At 41.9% G+C, this 24,103-nt stretch overlaps 1 protein-coding gene across 1 annotated transcript in view; it reads right to left on the bottom strand.

The window, feature by feature from the left end:
• Positions 1-24,103, bottom strand: part of SPATA5 (spermatogenesis associated 5) — a gene marked incomplete at its 5' end in the record, with an annotated part of 190,376 nt that overhangs the window by 19,618 nt on the left and 146,655 nt on the right. The window contains one exon of the mRNA XM_008936145.1: positions 15,993-16,157. Coding sequence (XP_008934393.1) covers positions 15,993-16,157 — 165 coding nt within the window. The remainder of the gene's footprint in view (positions 1-15,992; positions 16,158-24,103) is intronic.

Below are 24,103 nucleotides of genomic sequence, written 5' to 3'. Positions count from 1 at the left end.
CTTAGTATACGGCAAGAAATAAGGCAAATTATAATTTGTTCTGTTACTTAGGTAGCACATAGATACTACCAAATACAACACCGAATGCCTTCCAAGTCTTATGTAACAACAGAATTCAAAATATAAATGTCACTGAGGCATCGTTTCAGCCTCTGAAATATGGTTTACCTGTTAACAAATACAATGTGTTAAATGATTTATCGAATTCAGAAGAAAGAAGAAACCAATGAGACAATCAAACCTATCTCCCAGCAAGCCCAGGACTGTTTCCAGTGAAATGTGGACAGGCAGAAGACAGCTTTAGTAACACAGTTTCTTAATGCTATGTTTTATAATTCAGCAAGAGTTTCTATCATGCTCCACATGGCACTCTGACCATGAAAACATGATAGACTCACCTGGATTTCCACTGCCTGTGTGCCTTTGATGCTGTGTCTCTACAGCTATTTCTACAGATGGAGCTGTTTTTTGAAAGAATTTATTACATGGCAATAATCTTAGGGGGAGAAGGAAAAAAAGAAAACAGTTTGCTGCTTCAAAAAAGACGTGATCCAAGTGGCAGATTTGTTTTTAAAAAGCAGGCTGTTCTTTAATGTACCAACAGTAGCATTGACTTGAACTCAATTTCAAAAAGCCAATGCAAAGGAGGGGGGATTCATCAGGCCACTGCTACCCACAAACACATATAGCCATGTGTCATATTAGAAATCTGAAAAAAGCAATACTGAAAGACCTGGAAACATTTACAGTGGCTTAGCCTGGGATTAACTGAAACCAAAAATGGGCCTTCTCTTTGATCCCATTAAAATGCAAGGGGGTTTCTCAGTCATGGAAAAATCACTTTGGTCTATCAAAGAGGAATCGCACAAAACAGCATTGGGTAATTCATGCACCAGTTGGCTTGACAGAAATGAACTGTTAGGAAATGACAGGCACACAAGTGACAGAACAGAACACGGCTGCAAAACCACATAGTGCCTTGAAAACTAAAAACTTATGAAAAACTTGATACACCTCCTGTTATTCCTGCTAATTAATAATATACATTAAACTAGGAGACATTTTAATCTTTAGGAATTAAGAAATAAACCTTGGATTCAGCAAGCTCAAACGTGTTTGATTTTAAATGCATTAAATAATTCCATTTGTTACAGGGAATTTTTTATGCACATGAAAATCTTTGAAATGCTGTAGGGTAACAACCTAAACTTTGACTAGGCTAGAAATGAGAAGGCATTAACAGCCTGGCTTTGGTTGAAGTGATAAAGGTGATGCAATTCAGCTGAAGAGTTAAATTCAGATTTCAAACTCTCTCACACTGTGAAATTTGGTCAGCCTGACTTCTAATTAGCCAGTAAGAAACAAGTCCGTGGTGCGACACATACATGAAAGTAATGAAGGATATGTCCATGGCAGTAACCAGCTGTTTCAGGTTTTCAGGCACACAATGTGGACTATTTTTAGTTCCTTGGTAAAGGGTCTGTAGATTGGCATTGTGGTATTTCTCTGCACTTTCATGACAAAGAAAACACAAGCAGTGAGACACTTGCATAGATGAAACAGTAAGTGTTCAAGGAGCTAATTGGAGATCTTTTCCTGTTTGTGTTCATGACTAATTCCTGCTTCTCATGTACAAATTAGACAGCTCAGAACAGAAATCTAACAAGTTTTTCTGAAATCCACTGCACATGCAGAATTGAAGGAAGCTGACCGCTGCAATGCAAATCTAGGCAACTGGAACCCAGGTCACAACAACATTTTTGGTTTGACATAGCTACAAAATGTCGCATGTCTCCAGGATTACCTGGCTTTAAAATACCACACCTGGCTGGATGGCTCATTTGCAGCTTTTGCTGCCCCCCCTTTACCAGTGAATTCATTGCATGAGCCAGGGGATGATCACTTCAGAAGAGACAGAAGAACAGTTTTCAACACTGCAATGACATACCTGTGTATAACTGTTAAAGACAATATGGACATTTATAGCACAATGTATATTGTACATATCACCCAAATATTAATTTCTAAAGAAAAGAAATTATTACAGAAATATATGATAACAGCTCCTATGTGGCTTCATAAATAAGAAAGAAGATACAAATATATAGAACATATATATTTATAAAAAAAAAAATCACACGAATAGGACACAAAATCCAAGTGTGCACTGTGTTACTATATGAGCAGGTCAAATGAATGCAATGATAAGACTACCTGAGTGATAATATTACCAGTTAATTTTTAAAAAGTATGTAAAAAAAATTTGAAATATTTTCCCATCACATACGAGAGACTTTTTGGCTGTATTTGTATATCATCCTGAGTAAGCTGGCTGAATTCCAAAGACAGAACAGTATCCTAGAAAAATGAAAGAAAGGAAAAATACTTTTGCTCAGGACTGATATTGATATAAAACAGACATTTTTTTTGCCATTATTTGAAGTAAGGGAAGTAATAAAAGTACTCAAAAGCATTTTGATGCCACCATCCTATTTCCTGCACGCGTCAGTAACAGAATGCCTCCACTCCCTCCCAAGCCCTATGTGCTGTTCCTCAGCTCTCCACAACAAACATCATGCTTCATAATACACATTTGAGAGCACTCCTGAGCAGTGAAGTCGGGCAACAGCACACTGCTCTATGCAAAAATGGCCAAGTCCAGTCAGGAAACAGATTAATTTGAAAGCCTTAATTAATGACTGAACATTTATACAGCCATGATTTATGAGGTACAAGGAAATAAGTCCAAAACATAACACTCCCTCCTACATGCAAGCTCTCTTTTTAATGGTAAACAATTAGCCTATGGTAAGATACTGTTGAAATTCTCAAGCTCACTATCTTCCTCCAACTTCTAACCATTGATAGAAGACAAATTATTTTCATGCTTTTTCTTTATTTTCTTGCTCCTCCATAAATACTGTTATTAATAGACAAGGGTTAATGAGGACAAAATATAGCTTAAAAAAAACCAAACAAACCAATGAGTTTTGCAATGTTTTCTTTTAAACAAGTGCAAAAACAGTCCAAAAAAAAAGTGAAAAGGAAAGAATAGAATACTTTCTGTATTGGTAAATTCAAAAAAACTTATTTTCTATATGTGCTTGAAGTAAATAATAAACAAGAAAAGCAAGGTCTTTATATATATATATATATATATATATACACACACACTTATTAAAAACACATAATCACATGCAAAAAACTCTCTTAAATTCCCCTAAAATCCGAGGTTTTTCTTCCTTGACTTTGCTGACTTCACAAATACTTTTTCAAATTTAGTTACAACAAATGTTAGAAATTAAGAGTAAGTTTTCAACTTTTACCATTTTGACTATATTCCACTTCTGAAGAGAACTGACATCTTATGATGATGAGCATTTACTGTTGGAATATTAAAACAAGCCTACCAGCTTTTTTTTTTTTTTAAGTCCTCAGGCCTTAAGCTAAAAAAGTCAAAATCAAGAAAAGTTTTGTTCTCTTCTCTGTATACTAAATTACTGAACACATTTTTTTGTCTGCAAATTTTGTTTCACTAACAAAGCACTGTGGTTTGTTTCTCCCCGTGGTTTATATAACACAGAAAGATGACCACAGAAATGGGAAGATCCCATAAACATGTCTGATTACAGGAGCCCACATCCCTAGAGCCATACTGTATGGCCTCCCTGACAAGGGAACTCCCCCAAACACCTCCTTCCAGGTACACAGGCACACCTGCAACTTGCTGAGGCAACCAGGCATCCAAGTGCCACGTGCCTTTTGGGTTTATGTTGGGTTTTTTTGTGCTTGCCTGTGGCCGTGCTGATCACCCAAGCCACTGTCATTGCCTATCATAAGAAAAATCCCCCAAAAGCTGGCCTCCTGGCTTCTTCAGTCCTTCATAGAATCATATAACCATTTTAGTTGGAAGACACCTTTAAGATCACCACTTCCAACCATAAACCCGTAAACTGTCAAGTCACCACTAAACCATGTCCCCTCCATTCTTGGCTGAATGATGAAAACCATGCCTTGCAAGAGAAAGAGGCTGCCAGAGAGATCATGGAAAGAGTTCTCTTGACATGGACTCACAAATACTTGGAGACATCCCCCCGCAGACACCTCTGGAGTCTAACTCATGAGGTGGCGTTCTGCCAATGACCAGGCCCAACAAGAATGATACAGCCAGCAGGAAGATGAACCAATACACAGACTGTATTGTAGACAAGAAGGACATTCCATGAATGATCGCTGGGGGTACAGACAGATCAATCAGCTGGTACATAATTGACGCTACCCCCAATGATCCCAGAAAGGACGTAACTCGGCCCACAACAGGTGGTACAAACAGAGACCCGAGCTTGCCCACAGTTGGCATGGGAAACAGCCAGACCAGCAAGCTGAACATATAAGAGAAAGGTGCCCACATGGCAACTCTCACCCGATCCGCCCGCATTCACAAAGGTCTTGAGCAGACTGGGGCCCAGCTCCAGGGAGAGTCAGGAGGTCTGCCCTGAACCAGGAAGCTCTGTGGCGTGCACTCCACAGACAGACACTCCTGACTCCCTGCCAGTGGTCCCAGCTTTTATCCCCCAGCAGGGACCTGACCTTTGTCAACTCAGTGCAGGACCCCTGGGGCTCATTTCCCTTCTGGCTCTCCCTGCAGGGCCGGCCGCACCCTGGGGGGAAGCTATAAGGCAAACTCACCCCCTCTGTATGAAGGGCTGTGGGAATCACCCATATGCCAACCTTAATTCGGGGCTTGGGGTTCAGACCCCAGCATTTCAGGTGGGTACAACTCCTCCCCACCTTCAGCGGTTTTGCATCAAATGGGAGCTCACTGGAAGCAGTTCTGGAAAATGACAAAGTTGGTTTATCCCAGTAAAAAGCACAATAAGACCAAAATATACAAGAGAAAACAAAAGAAAGATCATGGCTCTCTCCCTTCTTTCCCTCTGATTGGTGTGTTTCACTCTGCAATGTTAAGTATAATAATAACAGTCTCATTTTATCACAGATTTACTTTATTTACTAGGAAATGAAGCATCAAACACCACAAAGCCAATCTCTGTAAAACGTTGATGACTCTGAACTAATAACTACCCCCCTCGCCTCCCTAAATAAGAAAATAAACCATCAAACAAACAAAATCCAAAGCAGCTCTTTCAAACAGAGCAAAACGCTCTTAGTTGTCCTTCCTGACAATGGGGATGTCAAGACCAATTAGCAATTGCAGTCATCTTGGGTTTTGCTCCGTTTTCTTCTACTGCAAGTGGTCAATCCAGACCCAATGGCTCACTTCTATACACACAATGCCATGGACAAATTACAGAAGACTAAGACCTGAAAGGTTTCTTTTCTACCCTGCTATCCTTGATGTTTTTGTTACTTAAAGGCAGGAAACAAAAAGCTTAAGCTGAGAACTAGGTGATAGTTTGAAAAAGTTTAATTAAAAAGCAAAACGGTCTGTGGAATTGCTTCTAAGATAACTAATAATTTGCTGCAGTTATTATCATGCTGTTTCCATCTGCCAATAACCATTTAATCCTTTTGCCAAAGGCAATCTCTACAGCTTTATGTATTTCCATTTGTATTTAAGGGAAACCATAAAAGATAACTTGGAAATAACAACTTCCAAGTGTTGATATACAAAAACCTGAGCTACCCATCGGGTTCATGCAGCCCTCGGTTTCTCAGTAGCACTAAGAAATGTTACTTGACAGCTTCTACACCAGGCAATTGTTTGAATGCTAAAACCAAAGTTTTGTGCACTACAGAATCTTCGTTTGGATTCAAATACAAAACAGAAAGCTAGCTACAGACTGCTCCCCTTAAAGTGCCTTCTTCACCAGGACAGCAGCTCTGCTTCTCACCAACAGCCAGTGCTCAGACACGCGGTGAAAACAGAAGCTACATGGCAAGAATGAAAATCTCCCTATTTGACAACATAGGTTTGGCTGCAAATACTTGAAAGTTTCCCTGTTCTCACATTCAGCATCGGTGACTACCTTAATTGCTAACAACTTCTCAAACTGTTTCAGAATTACTCAGCAAAAATTTCAGCAAAAGGCCTCCAACTCCAACAATGTTGGCAACACTAAAGTTTGTGGATCAAAAATGCAAGCAGAGCAAAAGCAGATAAAGAAGAGATTCTTCACCCCTAAAAAAGCTGCACTTAGAAAAATAAAATTATGCATAATAAAGATCTCTTTGAAAGGAATAAAGCAGAGTGCATGTTCAGACTCAAATAACTTGATGGGACAACAACAACTGCGTAAGCTGGTGGCTCCTACACATTTTTAGGAATGGAAAGGATTAAATTATATCATAATTGAAATGTTATGGGGAAAAAAAACCCAAACCCTTATATAAATTCTTTATCAGTAAAGATCATCCCTCCCAAAATAAACTCCACATTTATTTTAGACAAATATTTCTATTAAAGTCAAAAGCAAGGAAGCAGAATAGTTGGAGCACGTTCGATACAAATGTAGCTTTAATAGCAGCAGCTTTTAAGTTTAAATTCCATACATTTAAGGTTGGAGATACTCAGTCTAATGGCACACTTACTGATTTTACTAGGTATTATTTTATTATTCATTATTAGAATCCAAATTTTTGCAACAGAAACAACTACTTCTCTAATGACTGCCAAAGGCAAACATCCTATTTTATATGTACACAAAGATACCAACACACACTCAAATGTTTTAATTCATACATACACACCTCCCCAATCTTTGCAGTTCAGTGAAGTGTAAATAGTTAGTGTTGTCATTAAAATACACGTTCTTCACTCACAGCAACAATACTCTAGTAGATTAATAAGCCTTTATACCTGGGCTTTATTATTCCTCTGCCATTCATTAACATTTCTTCCACCTTGACAGCAATTTAACTGGCAGAGCACCAGAAACACAAGTAGGTCAGCACAAGGTGTTCCTTTGTATAGTTTCATCTGGTATAAACATCCTACCAGAGTTAGCCTTCAGGTACTACATTCAAATACTCCTAGTCCCAACTAAGATAATCATCAGGACTATTTTGGATATCACTGCCCAAGAACCACCTGTATTTTTGGAGGTCTGATTCTGTTAAAGACAGAGAGGAAATGCGACTGTAGAAGTGGGGAGCCCTCTGCAGCATTCCTGGCCAGGAGGAAACTGAGATTATGCTCCAGTGCTGCCTCTGTGGGAAAGCCCTTGAAATCCTCAGCATGTCCAAGAGGAAAATGTATATACACGTAGAGAAAGGTAAACTGAACACTGAAATTTGACAGTCAGACATTCTACACTATTGAAGTTATTGTAACAGGCATGTAAATCAATCAGACACATGCTAATCTTAAGGACATGAGAAATAGCAAAGAATACGTAGGAATCGTTATTCCCCCTCCATTTATGAAAAAAGGGGAGACAAATCATAGAATTGTTCCGCTTGAAAAAGACCTTTCAGATCATCAAATCCAACTGTTAACCCAGCACTGCCAGGTCACCACTAAACCATGTCCCTCAGCACCACATTGACAGGTCATTTAAGCACCTCCAGGGATGGTGACTCCATCACTTCCCTGGGCAGCCTGCTTCAGGGCTTGACAACCCTTGAAGAAATTTTTCCTAATACCAAACCTAAAACTCTCCTGGCACAACTTGAGACCATTTCCTCTTGTCCTACAACTTGTAACTTGGGAGAAGAGACCGACCCCCAGCTCACTACAACCTCATTTCAGGTCATTGCAGAGAGCAAGGTCTCCCCTCAGCCTCCTTTTCTCCAGGATAAACAACCGCAGGTCCCTCAGCTGCTCCTCAGAACACTAGTGCTCTAGAACCTTCACCAGGTTCGTTGGCCTTCTTTGGACACACTCCAGCACCTCAACATCCTTCTTGCAGTGAGGGGACCAAAACGGAACACAGTACTCGAGGTGTGGCCTCACCAGTGCCCTGTCCGGGGGGATGATCACTGCCCTACTCCTGCTGGCCACACTGTTTCTGACACAAGCCAGCATGCCATTGGCCTTCTTGGCCACCTGGGCACACTGCTGGCTCATATTCAGCCAGCTGTCAACCAGAGACCCCAGGTAATTAGCAGCCTCATGGAAAATGAAACAAAAAACTTTGGACTTAACTTTTTGTACTAAGACACAGTCAGCATTTATAGCAACTCATTGAGGATCTGGCCCTGAAGTTGGTGTATAAGGATCAGGAATTTATTCTCCATGAAGTGTAATGACTTTTTGGTGGCTTTCTCTAATTTCTATACCTTGTCTTACACTCTAGGACTAGAGTTGAATCAAACTCAAAGCAGCAATCTCACATACCCTGTGACACATCATAACTTACACAATCAAGTGCCAGCACTACAGGTTTAAATCAGAAAAACAGGTCAGTGTGAGGAAAAAGTGCTTCATTTTTTTCTTTTCCTTTTTTTTTTTGGCATAAAAGCAAATCCTACAACTCCAAACAGATATGAGCATATTGCATAAGTAAATATGAGTGTTGCATAAACGAGACTACTTCAAAAGGCAGAAATAAACCAACATTTCCAATTCCTTCCTGATTACTGCAAATGCAATTTTTATTCTGAGCACTATACACCCTTGTTTGTGATCATTGGTATACTGAAAGTGTGAGCTCCAACACATCGGAGAATAATTCCTGCTAATTAAAAAAAAAAAAAAAAAAAAAGAAAGAAAGAAGAATGAATTAAATTAAAAGTTGCTAGAAATAACTCAGAGGCAAAAAATAAAACTAAAAGAAAACAATAGCAAGAGCCTAAAGAGACATATTTTTTTCCTTCAGGAATGAATTCCCATCTGCTTTTAAAGAGCAACATGTTTTTCCATTGCTGGGAATTACAGCCAAACCCAGGACAATAAAGCAGTGAAGCCACAGGCAAGAGCAGAGGGCAAGTGAAGCTGGCTGACAGAGTATAAGCCTAGGTCCCTCTTTTATAAGCCTGTGTTTGGGTGACAGCTCAACAGTCTCCTGTTGTGCTGGCCACATGCTCCCATCTGTCCCCCCACAAGAACGGGGAGCTCTGGGGAGCTTCACCACACACAAGGTACCGTGGAAGAGGGAGGACGAGGGCAGAGGAAGGAGATGAACAGTGCAGCTGGCACTGCCAGTAAATGAAGGCATCTCCCATGGCCTCGGCTGGTTTGGTGAAACTGCAGCTGGTTCATAGATGTTCACGGGATGTGAGCAGCCCCATAGATGGAAGATTGCTTACCCCTGCCCCAAGTGATGCTCCTATTGCAAGTTCTTCCTTCAACAGAAATGATCCCTCTAAGGCACAGGGAGGACAACAGCAAACACAAGGGTTCATTTACAGAACCTGAGTGGATGAGGCCATTAAAATAATTAATAACATAGAAAGGAAAAAAAAAAAAAAAAGCATTGATATTAGCTGTAAGGTTCCTGCACCAGAACTGTTTCAGCTTTTAGGGAATCAAAAGGCTCAGCTCTTCAGGCTGTATGGAGGAAGAAAACCTCAGGTTTCAGACGCTGGCTCAACTTTGTACCTCAGCACTGTCTGGTGCTCGCTGAGGGACTCATCCCAATTTCTTCTGAGGATCACTGTTCTTTGAGTTACTTATGAATTAGTTTTGACTGTATCCTCCTGAGCTGTTAATGGGTCTGACCTTTTCAGAAATGCTAATGTCCCTTCAGCCAGATGCATTAAATCTCCTCTGCTTGATTAAAATATTAGCAAATCATTATCTCCCTGAAGGATAAAATGGTCTTTTTTCCCCTTGTATGAGCTAGCCAGGCATAAATGTCAGTGCAAATACTCTCCTGGATACCAAACCTTCACACTTTGCATAAAGGTGCCAATTGCCAGCAGTGCTTTATATACTCACAGGGTGGATGCACAGAGTGCTTTACCAGGTCTCAGCTGAGACAAGCCGTGATGAAAATCAGCTCACTGAAGGCAACATCCCACCAAAACCCTTCTCAACTCTGAAAAACACGTGTGGGGAACCAGATCTTTCTCAAGTGAGTGAAGAGGAGAGCGAGGCGAGGCGGCACAGTGCCACAAGCACGTGTGGCTCAGCACCACCACGCCAAGGAGCGGCCGCCCCGACGCTGCCCCTGTTCCCGAGCTGCCCCAGCACATCCTGCACGTACGAGGCTCCTGCGAGACCAGCAGTAAGCAGAATCCCATGGGAAGTCCTGTGTAGCTAGTTATTTCCTTTCCGGTGATTCATCTCGTTGATCCCAAACACTGACATTCGGAAAACATTCCGAATGCCAGGTATTTCCTCACCTTCCAGCCACCTGTGCCAAACAAACCCTCAGCACCCATAATCACTGTGTAGGAAGGTGGTGATCCCGTACTATCCACGCTGGATGAAGCCTGAGCCTCTTTTCCTCACCCACCCACACAAAAATGTTCACATTTCAATGAGTGATATAAACTAACAGATCCTATGCATCCTTCCAAGAGAAACTTCAGAGGTTCATTTGAGGCCTTAATCTTGCTGCGTTTCAATTTGACAGCGTTCCTCACTTGGAAAATAGCATTTCCCTGTAATACCCTGTCCTGGTGGGGAGCTAAGCAGAACTCCTTCAGAAGGAAAGTTGCTTTAACTACCAAAGTCTATTTTCAAATCACATATTTCTGATAAGGCACATGCATTTTTTTTGTGGTATCTTAGAAGCTCAAAATCTGAGGGCCCAGTCCCAAGGCATGATGCTGAGCACCTTCAACACCTGTTGAATTCAGTGTGAACTGAGCATGCTCTGCATCTAGCATAACTAAGCATAAAAGGAACAAACACTAAAAGAGGGTAGAGTTAGATACAAGGAAGAATTTTTTTTATATTATGTGGGTGCTGAAACACTGGCCCAGGTTGCCCAGAGAGGTGGTAGAAGCCCCATCCATGGAAACATTCAAGGTCAAGTTGGATGGGGTTCTGAATAATCTGATGTCTTTGAAAGATGTCCCTGATCACTGCAGCAGGGTTGCACTAGATGACCTTTAAAGGTCCCTTAGAATGCAAAACATTCTGTGATTCTATGTTAAACAATTAAAACCATGAACTTTAGCTAGTACATGATTTGAAGGATCTACTGTGGTTTGGGTTTTTTTCCCTCCCTAAAGAAACTTCACTTGTTTATTTTTTTTTATGCCTTCACTCACAAAAGCCTGTCTCTTTCTAGCTGCTATAGCTAAAGTAGCTTTAGGTCCAGGACTGGATCCACTTCCCTTTAAAAATGTTAAGCAGAAAGACTTTCTCTTAAGTTTGGAAGATTTTTTCTTCATGGAAAACTAGATGTAAATAAGCTAACGCATCCTAATTTGTCAGATGTTAAATCCTCCCCTATATCCAAGCCCTCTCTCACCTTCACTGTGATGCTCTTTACTAAGGAGACAATTTTTTCCCAATCTCTTAAAAGACTCTTTACCTTCCTGTACACCTACAAGGGAACACATTCTCACTTCTTTCATACTTGGTACCTTCCTCTATAAGGAAGAGAAGAGTATAGGGAAGTTTTGATTGTTTGGGGTGTTTTTTTTTTTTAATTAAAGTTTATAGCTTAAATATGTCAGTATCTGGTAAACAAGAACATGCACATTTTGGAACGCATACTTTAAGAATCAAAGGGTTTAGCTGATTTGAGCTAGTATGCTGCTACAAGGATGCTTTCTGGCATCAAATATGCTCTCATTTGAGTCAGAGCTAACTTATTGGCTTGCTTCTCTTCCCCTTCATTCTCTGTGTTCCCACTGAGACTTATTGCAAAGTGAGAAAGATATTTTTTACATTAACTATTCTACTTTGACTAAGAACCAGTGAAAGATTTACAGGTTCCCAGATCCCTGCTTTACTATTGTGTCCTGTAAGCATGGAAACTGATAATACTATAGAAACAATGCCAGCCTTTGCTTTCACCATGAGCTGCTTTCCACCAATTTAAAGGCAGTCAGTCCCATTATCCTACTTTCATAAGCACACTTGTCTTAAGAATATTGTCATCACATCCAGAATATTTAATATTTTATTACTTCTAACCAACTTTAAACTCAAAACGACTCAACACTTGATTTCAGTTTCTGCCCAAGACCTCCCTCTCTGCTACTGCTTTCTAAGCTGTAACAAACCCATGATCTGGCAGGGGCTCAGACAATAAAAGAAGATTCCTCACTCTACTGGATTTATTTTGCTTTTTATCATTTACTTTCTGAAACAAAATATTTCTACAGTGGGGAAACAATGTCTTCAGCCTTTTGCTTGTCCTTTTTCACAGAGCAAACTCCAAGGATTAGAAGAGAGACACACCCCTTCCACTTCATTTGTAAAGGTAAACGATGCAAGGTTTGTTTTTTTTCCCCAAACAGGTTTAATAAAGACAGCAGTCTTTGCATTTATAAAGGTAGGTGTCCTTCCTGTAGATTGAAATGTGTTCCAGCTACAACCTTTCTTCTCTTCTGTTTGAGACAATGTATAATTAAAAAATTACAGGACAAGCAATTTTCTATCAGATACTGTCCATGTCACTTTGTTCTTAATTGCACCCTAAATTGCACTGAGACTATCGGTGTTTTCTATTACAGCTGACAGAAGCCAATAATTATGAAAAACATAATCTGAAACTTGAATTAAAATAGCAGAGTACCCGAGTTTGTGGAAGACCCACTGTTCCTAAAGGAAGCTGGCTGCAGCTGCATCATGAAAGCAAGCAAACAAGACTCCAAAAATTCACACTGCTTGCACTTTAAAACATTGCTTTTAAATACTTCTGTGGTTGGACCTTTAATTAATCGGACTTTATAGAAAGCACAGTGAGAAATCAGACAGATAGAACTTCTCAGCATGACATACAGCAGTAAAAATGCTCCAGGAAAAAGCTATGATCAAACTGACTAATCTCTAAGTGAAGGTATCCCAATTATGTAAAACCATTTCAACAAGTCATCGTTTTTACAAAAGTTTCATCTTCTGCAGTTTTGCCCAAAATAAAATGCAGGAACACTAGAATAAATGTTATATAAGTTTTGATGCAGCACGATGCTTGTTGTTTTAATAATTTTTACTACTTTTAAGGAGGAGAGACTTCTGCATGCCTACCAGTGCTGCTTGGTAATGCTCCAGCACCTGGAGGTGCTGGCAAGGCCAGCCCGGTGCAGCTTGAACCATGCCAGGTGTCAGCTGCCCACACACAGCCTTCAGGAGAAATCTCCTAGCAAAGGAGCTGGGGGCACAGATAAGAGGCAGTTCTGACTGCTCCATCTGACTGCTCCGTTGCCACACTGGTGAAATCTGCTGGCCTGCATGCAAGGGAAAATGAGAAAAACTTCTGAAAACAATTTCTTCTTTTCCAGATTTACAGATACTGAAGTGCCCCTGGAGAAAAGCCTCAAGCCCTGCTGCAGAGCACCACTTCACAAGGGTCTGGAAATAAAGATCGAACTCAAACCCAAGTATTTCTAGAAAGCTGAGGCTTTGCTTCACCTACACTATTAGCACAATAAAAGCTAACGGTACAGACATTGCTCCTCTAATGCACTTTTTTTTTTACATTAAAGTTCACTTACACATAGAAGGAGATTGTAACTCACCCTCACAAATTATCTTCCATCTTCTCCCACATGAAACAGTGGGAAGTAATTGCCCTTTTTTGCTATCTTGATATATCTTTAAAGGTATTCATTAAGAGAAACATACACCCAGCAGGTGAATAGAGATAACTGGTCAGAAGTGATGACAAGCCAAAAGATCTGATCTGAAAAAAGACCAAGCTGGAAGCCAGATGCACAGTGAACTATCTGCTTTACTGGCTGTTTATTCAGCTCATGGCAGGATGATTCAACGCATCTTTACACGCAACTCCCTATTCATACAGCATCTTCTGGTCACAAAACCAAGCATTTTCCATTTCTTTTTCTAAACAAAGGGTAGAACAGTGGAATGGGAACTTGCCATTCAACAGCGGAAACTATTTGTAAAGCTGGGAAGCTGGAGACACTAGGAAGAAAAGGCTTTAATGAAACTGGCCACTGTGTGTGCCAACTGTCAAGACTTTTTATGTATTCTCCCAAGGAACACTGACTGAGACTTTTTCTGTATTTACTCTTTACATCCCAGTTATTATAATTCTTTGAATGATGCAAAAAAACCCAAATTCATGAGAGATGCCATATTAAAAACAGGCAGGCTTTTTTTTATCCTGCATCTAGTCTGTAGCTGCACTTAACGACCCCTTAACTTATTTTTGGTTCTGTACAAAGCCAGCACCAAGACATTTGTGACTCATTATCAACCAGGCACAGGAATTCACCACTAGAGCTTCAACTGATCCAGATCCAAAGGAAATCTCCATATGCTTGGAATTTCTGAAACACAAGCAGTACAGTTGTTGCCTGGAAAGAAGACAGTTTCCATACACAAAGAGGATGTGTTTATATTTATGTTTTTGGAGGCTTGTAACTCAGCCAGAGGCTGATTTTCCCAGGGTGGCCAAAGTCATATAACTGACATCCAGGTAAAAAAATAGCACTGTTGCAAGTCACTACCGAAGCGCGGAGGCAGTAGAGCTACAACAGGTTTCCAGACTACCATTTAAGCCTGCAATACTCTCTATTATTGCCTTTTTTTGTCATTATAAGATCCCACTTTCTGCAGCAAAGCGATGTGCTACCAAACTGGCTTCACTCACTAGGCAGCTTTCCGTCGTTCGTTCCCAGAGCACAGTTTGTGCAGTGCTGTGGAGGAGGAAAGATCTTGTGGGCTTGACTTTGGTGTCTGCCATTGACACAGCTTCCTGGAATGAGCCTGGAGACTCGCCCAGACACTGCTGGTCTGACAACATCCCCTGGACCTGCAGTGCTCTCAGCAGTGCCCTCACCAGCCAGATGTTACTAGTAGGCAATGGAGCATTTTACAGCATTTAAATGATTGCTAAACGAGCAAAAGTCTTGCCTGGGAGCATATCCAACAACCAGTCGAGAAGGCCCAGAGAAGGGCCTTCAGAATTATAGGAATCACACAAATATCCCACAGTCACTCTCTCTTTTGGACTAAGACAAAAGTTTAGCTTATTTCCCTGCCCTTGTAAACAGAAAGACAGGGAAGCCGAGGCAAGCACGTCACATTTTCCACTCTGCGATGGAAAAAGTAGGAGGTGACTGTGTAATTAAAGATGGTGTGATAATGCATACACTAGGACTGGCTACAGCAAGGTGGAAGTTTCAATTCTGTTATTTCGTATCTTTTAAGAGTTCAAACTGGCAACCTCAATAACATTCTTTGAATTTTTTAAGTAATATAATTACTTTCAATTAATCAAAATGATGAAAGAAGGAAATATCCTTTCACAAGACACTGGCATGAGTAAATATTCAAGGAGCAGAGTTGTGACCACTAATGTACCAATACTTACTATAACTGCCAGGCAGCAGCATCTGAGAAAGCTTCTCCTTCTGGTCAGGACAGGAAGTAATTGCCTGATGTCCACTGTCAGAAGCTAAGAGCAATGAGCTATAACAATAAGTGCTGCTGTGAGGTCTTGATGACATGGAATAGGAAAATACGAATGAGCTTCAAAGTGACCAGTGACTCCCTCACAACTCCCTTACACTGTCTCATAACTCTGTCTCTCCTCCCTCCAGAGGCTTTCAGTCCCAGTCCTAAAAGCAAAGGTCCCTGGGAACGTGGGGAGACCCAGGTGAACCATCTGGGCAGCCTAGAGGCACTTGCCCCCAACTCCCTCCATACCTACTGGCAGCACATCTGTCGTGAAACCACCTGTGATCGTGCCAAGGCTCACCCAGAAGAGGCCCTTCCCCTGGCAGCACTCCTGTGATGGAGACCTTGAAGGAAAAAAGCCCCAGAGTCTATCTTGTTTTCCAAGAGGAAACACAGAAATCTCTCAAGCGTTTCCTTTCATAATTGCTCCACCACTTCCAGAAGACTCCAGAGATGATATTTGAATAATACTTGATTTTGGTTTTAAAAAAAATAATTTCGTGGACCCGTTCTGTGTCCATTACCACTCAGAAAGTTTTACCTCTGCTCCTGAGTACTTCTGAGTGTGCTGGACGAGCTCTGCTAAGCAGACGTCATCACTGACCGGCATGGACCGAAAATGGAGTTTGAAGATCTCCTCACGAGTGGCTGCATCTGGCAACGGCACGTAGATCATCCTGTCTATTCGTCCTGGTCTCAGCAAGGCCTGCAAGGAAAGCATCACAGGAAAAGTTATAGCACGTGGCACATCACATGGAGAAAGTAAAAACCACAACTCAATTAAAAACAATGCCACCAAATAACCAGTAGTTTCAGCAAAAGCAAAGAAGCTGCACAGAAACAATCAAGGCATGTGCAAGAGGGGTTACTCTATGTCAGAATGGATCAGTTGATGAAAAGACAAAAAGGCTACTCAACTTGAGAAATACCAGTTTATGGAAAAAAGAAGTAATAAAGGAACCATAGGCATTTTCCTAAAATAATAATTTTAGGCTTGTTGCAAGGTGTGCTGGAATGTTAGGGCTTGGCAGAAGGATAGGTGGCAACGGACACATCCCAAGTTCAGCTCTTCAATCAAGACAAGCAGAGAAAAAAAAAGATTTTTGAAGTGAAGCTTACATTCTAGATTCATGTAGCTTTATCTCAAATGATTAGAGCTGCTAACAGGTTATTCTGACAGTTTTTTATGCAAATTAAGGTAACAACAGATTGAGGTCGGTGATTCTCAGCTCCAAAGAGGGTAAGAAAAAAACCACAGACTTACAAAAGCACTACAGTTAATACAGTTTAGCACCAGCTTTGAACTGCTGGAAAAAAAAACTGGTTTTACCTTCTCTTGTGCCACAAGAAAACTGAAAATTCAACAGATGTATATAGTTACAAGCTAGACCCCCGAGTTTGCAGTTTCATACGTATATACCTGCCCTCACACTTTGGTTTCCCAGGGTTACTCATAGTATAGACACACTGGAGAGGTGAGAGGGGGACAGAGCAAACTCTGGGCAGCAGCAACAGACAACATAAGAGGGGACAACAGCGACAAAGGCAGCAGGGAGAGTTCAGACTGGACTGGTGGAAAAGATCACTAGAAGAGAAGCACAGCCTCAGGGCAAGTCAGAACCTCTGTCCTGGGGATTTTTCATCTGGTGGCTTGGCCAGACAAAGCCAAGCCCTCTCCAGCCTGATGCTAGTCCCACATTGTGTGGGAAGGGGACCACGGGGCCTCTGGAAACTCCCCTCCAACCAGCGCTTCTGTGACTGTGCTATCTGGATGGGGTCAAACAGCAACCATTATCTATATATAAAACTATTATTTCCGATATATAGGAGAAGCCAAGCTCTTAAATTTATGAGAAGAGAGGAAATTAATATCCCTGTATTTCTAAAAACCTTCAACATTTTTGAAAGCTGTCTACAGGAAAATAGTAAAAACCCTCCCAGCCTTTCCTACTTGACATTTGAAAAAAAACAAACCCAACCCAACCTGTGCAGAGCAAATGCACATAAACAGTATTTAAACTATTTTTTTTTTTTAAACTGAACGATGTTTATAAAATTCAGAATGTATCCTAAATTGTTTTTATGTTATGGTACTCCCTTGGGTAGAGTAGTTTGAGTTCCAGATGACTAGAGATATTGCATGGCTGTCCTGGGCTGTCAGCCAATAAGTCTTTTCCCAGCCCGATCATGTCAGTGAAAGTCATGCTGAAAAAATAGTAGGAAAGAGCTTTCCTTCCTGCACAGCATTGATCAGGTTAACACCCTTCCTAGAGTTTCTTTAAAAAGACTGTTGTGGTGCTTCAGAGTGGAAAAATGTATCCTGAATGTTAAGAGGTGTCTTGTTATTTTTAAAACAGGAGGTGAAAACGCTCGGCAGAAAGCGCAGGGCACTGCGGTGTGGGGTATCCAAGGACGTACGGACACTGCCAGGCTGGACTGGGAACACTGAGGGTCCACATCCAGCCTGCTGCCCTGGCAGTGCCCGGCACTGGATCCCTATGAAAGACAGTGAGAAGGGAGGTGTCCACTGATATTTCCTCAGCCAACTGCACTGCTTTCCACAGCACTCCTGACACAGTCACCCAAGAACTCAGCCCATGATGGTAACTAAACCAGCGTGCAACTCCGTGTCTAAACCACATGGGTACCAGGATACTGCCATTTTTTTGCCAGCACACTTGAAAGAGAAATTTGCATGTTTCAACGCTGGGCTTGGAAGGAGAGGAATTATACTGCAATTGCATTCTGTATGCTCTTAAGGAAATGCCCATAGCTAATTCCGTTCTTGAGAAGAAACAAGAAACGTTCACATGAGCACAGTGGTGTGCCTCTTTTAAGTCAAGGCAGGCTTCATCAGGCTGCCTAGATAATCTGAGAGCTTTCTAGAGCCAGCTTAGCTTCACGCTGATAAATGACCATGGCTGTTGTGCAAGTGGGACAGGAAAAGTGCTCAATGTCCATCAGCCAGGACCAAGCACTCCCCTGTGTTGCACTGGCTTTCAATTCCATGAGACAGTCTTCTAACATGATGGAGCACCCCCACGTTTGCAAAGCACAACTGCAGATGTTAAAAAGTGAATCTGTTTTTTTGCTTGAGTTATTAACAATTGTATTTCCTCCAGTTTGTCCCAAAAGCTTTGTGTTTTATATATAGTCATAGTTGGAGGCCCAAGTTTTAGACACGCTATCGTTGCTTTTTGCTACAGTCAAGCTTAGGACCTTATCCAAGACAGCCAGATGTGCTGGGAACTGTACAAAAAAAGCACAAATCGGTCTCTGCAGCACTTGCTGCTTAAATAGACATAGACAAAAAGGAGAGGAGAGAAAATATTCTGGGACCTCAAGAGAAGGGTCAAATTCCCTCCAACCCCCCGAGGGAAAAGCAGATTGAACCAAGAGCTGGTTTCCACCAGCCCTCCCAACAGTTCAGCTGGATAGGAAAGATGGTGACCCTGGGCACAGCCCAACTGCTCCTTGTCCTGCTGCCACCACCCTTGTCCCTCTGGCAGGATGCCAGGCCCCTCCCCTCTACACTCCTGAGGAACGAGAAAAAGCAGAGGGAGAGAGTGGGGAAGGGGCCTGCCTTGACCCATCTGGTGTTACGGGAGGGCAAATCCCTGGTGAGAAGCTATGATGGTCTGCAGAGCTGCTCTGCTGCTTGCTGGTCTGAAAGCAATCCCACAGTGATGGCAAGTTGAGGCTGTTCTCCTTTGCAGGCCATCACATTGTCCTCTCAGGCTTTCAGTCTCTGCATACTTCTCATGGAGATACTTTTCTTTTTTGGTCATAATAATTCAGGACTTGGAACTGAGCTGCATGTATTGGTCAGCAATAATGGAACAAGAGATCTCTCTTGATGTTTTTGCAGTCTGAAGTTTCCTCTGGAGGACAATGAGCTCTTGCTGGGTTGCTCAGAGAAGCCTGCTGTGGTATTTGAGATGGACACCTGCAGCAGCGGTGTCAGCTTTAACACCAAGGCCCAGGTCACACTTAGTTCTGCTGCTGGCAGCGGTGCTGAGTTTGATGGATGCTGCCACCACCTTTTTCCTCAATGCCACTTCTCTTACAGACCTAGGAGCTGTTTCTCTTCTCACTGGGGTACTGTGTGTCGCAGGCTTCCCCACGGGAAAGGTTTTGGAGGTGGTTGCTCCAAGCGCACCATGACTTTCACAGGCCATTCCAGAAGATGGAGCTTCAGTCTTGCCATCTGCACTTTGAAAATGATGTGGAGATCGATAAGGACAGCCAGGCCACCCCTGGACCAGCCCCACTGCCCACGGGGTGCACTGAGACCTGTTGGCAAGGTGAATCCTCCTGGGATGGATCCTCGCTGCTGAGCTGGAGGAGGAGGAATTGGGCAGGAGAAGGCGCTGGCTTGGCTGTGCAGGAGGCGAGGCAGGTGGGGGAGGGTGAAGAGTTGAAGCTGGGCTGCAGGTTCAGGCAGATAGGAGCTGCCGGGAGAACAAAATTAACCGCTCGCGGCTGGGAGATGCAGAACTGATTTGAGGCTAGGAGCACACAGAAGGTGGGAAGTTGATGGGGCCAAAATTAATTGATGTGTGCGCAGAGCTACATAATTCACTGATGTTGAGATGTGAGGGTTGCATAATTTATGTAGGCCAGGAAGGGCACAAAATTAAGTAATTGGGGTTTTGGTAGAAACCAGAATCCTTCATACCATTAAGCAATTCTTTTGCAAGTTTATGTAATTCTTCTGTTGTTACCACAACAGTTATGAAAGGGGTCTAAGTGCACATGCATGAACAGCTACTATAGGTACACAGATACAATATTCTTCAGGGGAGCACTAGGAAAGTGGGATAATTGTAGTGATATATGTAATATCATCAATAGCATAACCACATTTTAATTAAGAAGAAACTCCTCCCCTTTTGAAAAGAAATGCTTGAATTCTTTGGTAATTGAAATAGAGTATTAGTTCAAAATGTATCAGCGGAAAAGATAGCTAGTTCAAAAATGTATATTTTGTGTGCAGCTATGAAGATAATTATTTCAGGAAAGAAAATTTAAAGCCAGTAAAATATTTGTGGTTCCTGTTAAGAATGGACTTGACTTAACCTTAGGGCTTTGCTAATTTTCCTCCTACTGACAACACTTCTACAGCCATGCCTAACCCATCAAAACCATTCTTCATCAGATGGTGTAACAAATCATCATGCATAAAGGGTGCACGAGGGTAACCTGACATTTGAAAAAATAAGTATAAGAAAATAAATATGAGAAAAAATTAAAATGTGGCAAACTGACAAAATTTTAATTAGCAAAATGTAGCTTGTATAGCAAAACATAAACTGCACAGTAAACTGCCTTCTGAGGTGTCCAAGAGAAAGCAAATAGGTCCAGCAGGTAATGAAGTTCATCTGGAGAATCAACTGCATGTTCTCTGCTGCAATCAATCTCCATGAGTAGGAACAGATTTTTATACTGAATTTAAGACATTTCCTTTCAAGTATATACATTTATTTTAATGCAGAACCTAAAAAATGCAACTAGAAGTTTAATCCTGCCTTTGGAGTGCCATTGGGATTAGACCTCAGATGAAAATGAGGTAGGACTAGAAATAACAGAACAATCTGTTTCCATTGTAACTAAATCCTCCCAACTACAATTAACAATTGCTGGTTGTGGTCTCTGCTCATGGGGACTCCTCAAGATGAGAGGTACTTTGTTTCTTGTCATCTAATTTGGTAATGCAAGTTATTTATGTCATCACTATGGTATTTGAGCATATCTCAAGTATTTTAAAGCCAGTCATATTTTTTCTGTAGTGACAACAGTTTGTGAGACCCTCTCAGTGTTTCAGCCCATGTGCCAGGACAGACGTGTTGCAAGCATGGAAAATATGGAGTTAAAAGAGGCTGAGGAAGTGAATTTCTTAACAACAATGAAAGGGCTTTCTTGTGCTATCACATTTATCTCTTGCAGGAGTGAAGTCAGCCCCCACAAAGGTGTTTCTACGCTTTTGAGGCTCACCTCACTGTCTGGTATTTTCATTCTCTCTCTGTGCCAGAGCAGGTCACGCTCCCAATGCAACGGACCAGGAAGTGTTCAGCATTTTAGATCTTTGAAAATTCCCACTACAGGAAGCTCATCCATCCTGTTTGCTAGACAGGCTACTGCAGGCTTTCTGGAACCATGGACTAATTACCAAAATTAGAAGGTGCTGAGGGGACACATTAGAGTGTTGCTATTAAGGACACCAAAACCACAGTGCAGTGGAGAGCTAAATTTTATTGTTCCATGAGGTGTTTATTCCCCCTCCACCTGGCATGAGCTGCTTCAGGAGGCAACCTTGAATTCCTCCATTTCAGGTGACATGCTTCTTTGCTGTGTCACAAAGCTGCAGTCTTGTAAGTACAGGCTCCGTAGTGAAATGATACTGCTTTTTTCTTGCCAAGAGCCCCTTTCCCCACACTCTTCCTCCTCTCCACCTTCTTCCTTCTGTGCCAATGTCTGTCACCACCATCAGCACATGCCAACATCTCTAAACAGTTCCCCTCTTTGATGACTTGTTTGCTGGTCGCCACCCTTGTACTTCTCCCAAGATTTGTGCAGATTGCTCCCTGTTGTCATTACACAACATCTACGATTCCTCTCAGGGTGGAGCAGTTTGCTTCTTTAACCTACAGTATATCCACTACTTCAAAAATAGCATTTGCAAGCTGAATTTTGTTAGATATTAATGGAACCTAGCTCTCACAAAATGCTGCAGCCTCCTGGTAGCAGTCTCTATGCAAAGACTTCACCTTCCATATAGATTTCTAAAACTCAGGCTGTACAACCCTTCCATCATGTCAGGCTTGCTCAAGACCTGGAGCATTGTGCAAGTTGACAAGAAAAGACATGATAGGTTTGACAGCAGGTGTTCAGGAAGAATGTGTGCTATCAAGTGGCAGTGAGCACAGCGGGAACATTTTACTCAGGCATTAACCAGAAGTACTAATTAAAGGCAGAGAGCAAACACGTGATTTGTTATGCTGACAAACAGCAAACCAGCTCCAGCAGGGAGACAGTTCATATCATCCGAGTCCAACCCCAGATGAAGCGATACGGAGAGCTAACCACCTGAAAAATCAGCATGCAATCATCTGTCCTTTGCTGCTAAGCACCCAAAGGCCCCTGCTTGCCTAACATTCATCTACTCGCTCTATTGATCCTCCAGGTCTACTACCATTACTTAATTTTTTTCCTTCAACCGCTGATTTTTACCCATTTCCAGTTCAACTCGTCAACAGAGGGAAACTTCTGCATAACTGAACATGTCTTCTGGAATTGCTCTTTGCTGACTACCAAGATAAACTAACACCTTCAGTTATCACTACAGATCAGACTTCTTGTTGGTACAGCAAAATAAAGTTTACCCTTCAGTTCCAGTATGCAGAAAAATAACAAATGCATCTTTCTTTATAAAACGAAACCTGGGGAAAGAATTGCCTTGAATCAATAGAAACCATCAGCGTGACCTGCTTGAACAACATGCTCTGCTTCTGCATGTTTCACAGCAAATCAGTCACTTCCACAAACAGTGGTGATTTTAAACAGATATGAGCGTTACTTAAATACAAAGTTATAAGTAGAAAAAACACAAAGCCAGGCTTGTATTCCCAAACCCACACAAAGCTGGACACGGCAAAATATTTCCATCTTTTTAATCAGAGTAACATCATTGTCCACCACAGTCCTGCCACTGACAAGAGTTTGATTAATACATCTAATTCAAAGGGAATTGTGAAGAAAAAAGACTTGAGGAGACTTGTTTCGTTGCAGCAATGAGACCATGTAAACACAACTGTGAGGAACAACGTGCTCCTTGGCCCATGCAGACAATACCAGAGCACGTTTTTATGTGGTTTTGTTCAGATAGGATTAAAATATCCCAAGAAACCAAGTTTCAATCACTTCTCTTGGCAGAAACGTCTGCAGGCAGATACTCTGCAGCTGCAGAACCAGTATCTCCATGCTTTTTTTCCCCCCGTGATATTTCAAGCAGTTAAATTGGCACAAATTACTGCAGTGTTCATTTGGAGCCAAGCTTTGCCCAGGCCTCCATCTATAAAAGTCTAAACCTGTCAGTAACGCAGCACATTTTCAATGCAGTAAAAGCAGTGCAAATCCAAGCAACCCTACTGATACGATTCCAGATACTCCAGTTTGGCACCACAAAAATTCAGCCCCAAATCCAGCCTCTTACATGTAGTCAAAGACATGGAGGCACCAACAGGGAATCAGGTTCTCCTCCCCTCTGCTTTGTGAATATGGGCTCAGAAAAAAAAACGAAGCCATTTAGCAGATTGTCCACAATATGCCCATACTTTCAAGCACTCAAATACACATTTTTCAAGCCACAAACTGCTAAAACCAGCTCCAGACCTTTCTTCTTCTGCTCATTTGATTGCAGCTGTGCCGTCCTCTCCTTGCGCCCGTGCCGAGAGGCAGAGTCTCGGTGCAGGGCTGCACTGGTGGCTTCCTTTGCCAGGGAGATTTCAGAGACAGGATCTTGTTCTCTCCCCATATCCAAACTGAGCACTTGCTGCAGCGTTGTGTGGACAGAGGAGATCCCAGTTTTGGGGCTGTTTTCCTGCAATTTTAGTAAGGAGCAGGAGCGATCTAGTCGTTTGCCACTTGCTGGGT

Source organism: Merops nubicus, unplaced genomic scaffold (assembly GCF_000691845.1).
Source record: "Merops nubicus isolate BGI_N331 unplaced genomic scaffold, ASM69184v1 scaffold8392, whole genome shotgun sequence".
Lineage (NCBI taxonomy): Eukaryota > Metazoa > Chordata > Aves > Coraciiformes > Meropidae > Merops > Merops nubicus.
Note: the sequence above shows the minus strand (reverse complement) of the source record. Positions and strands in the feature narration are given on the sequence as shown.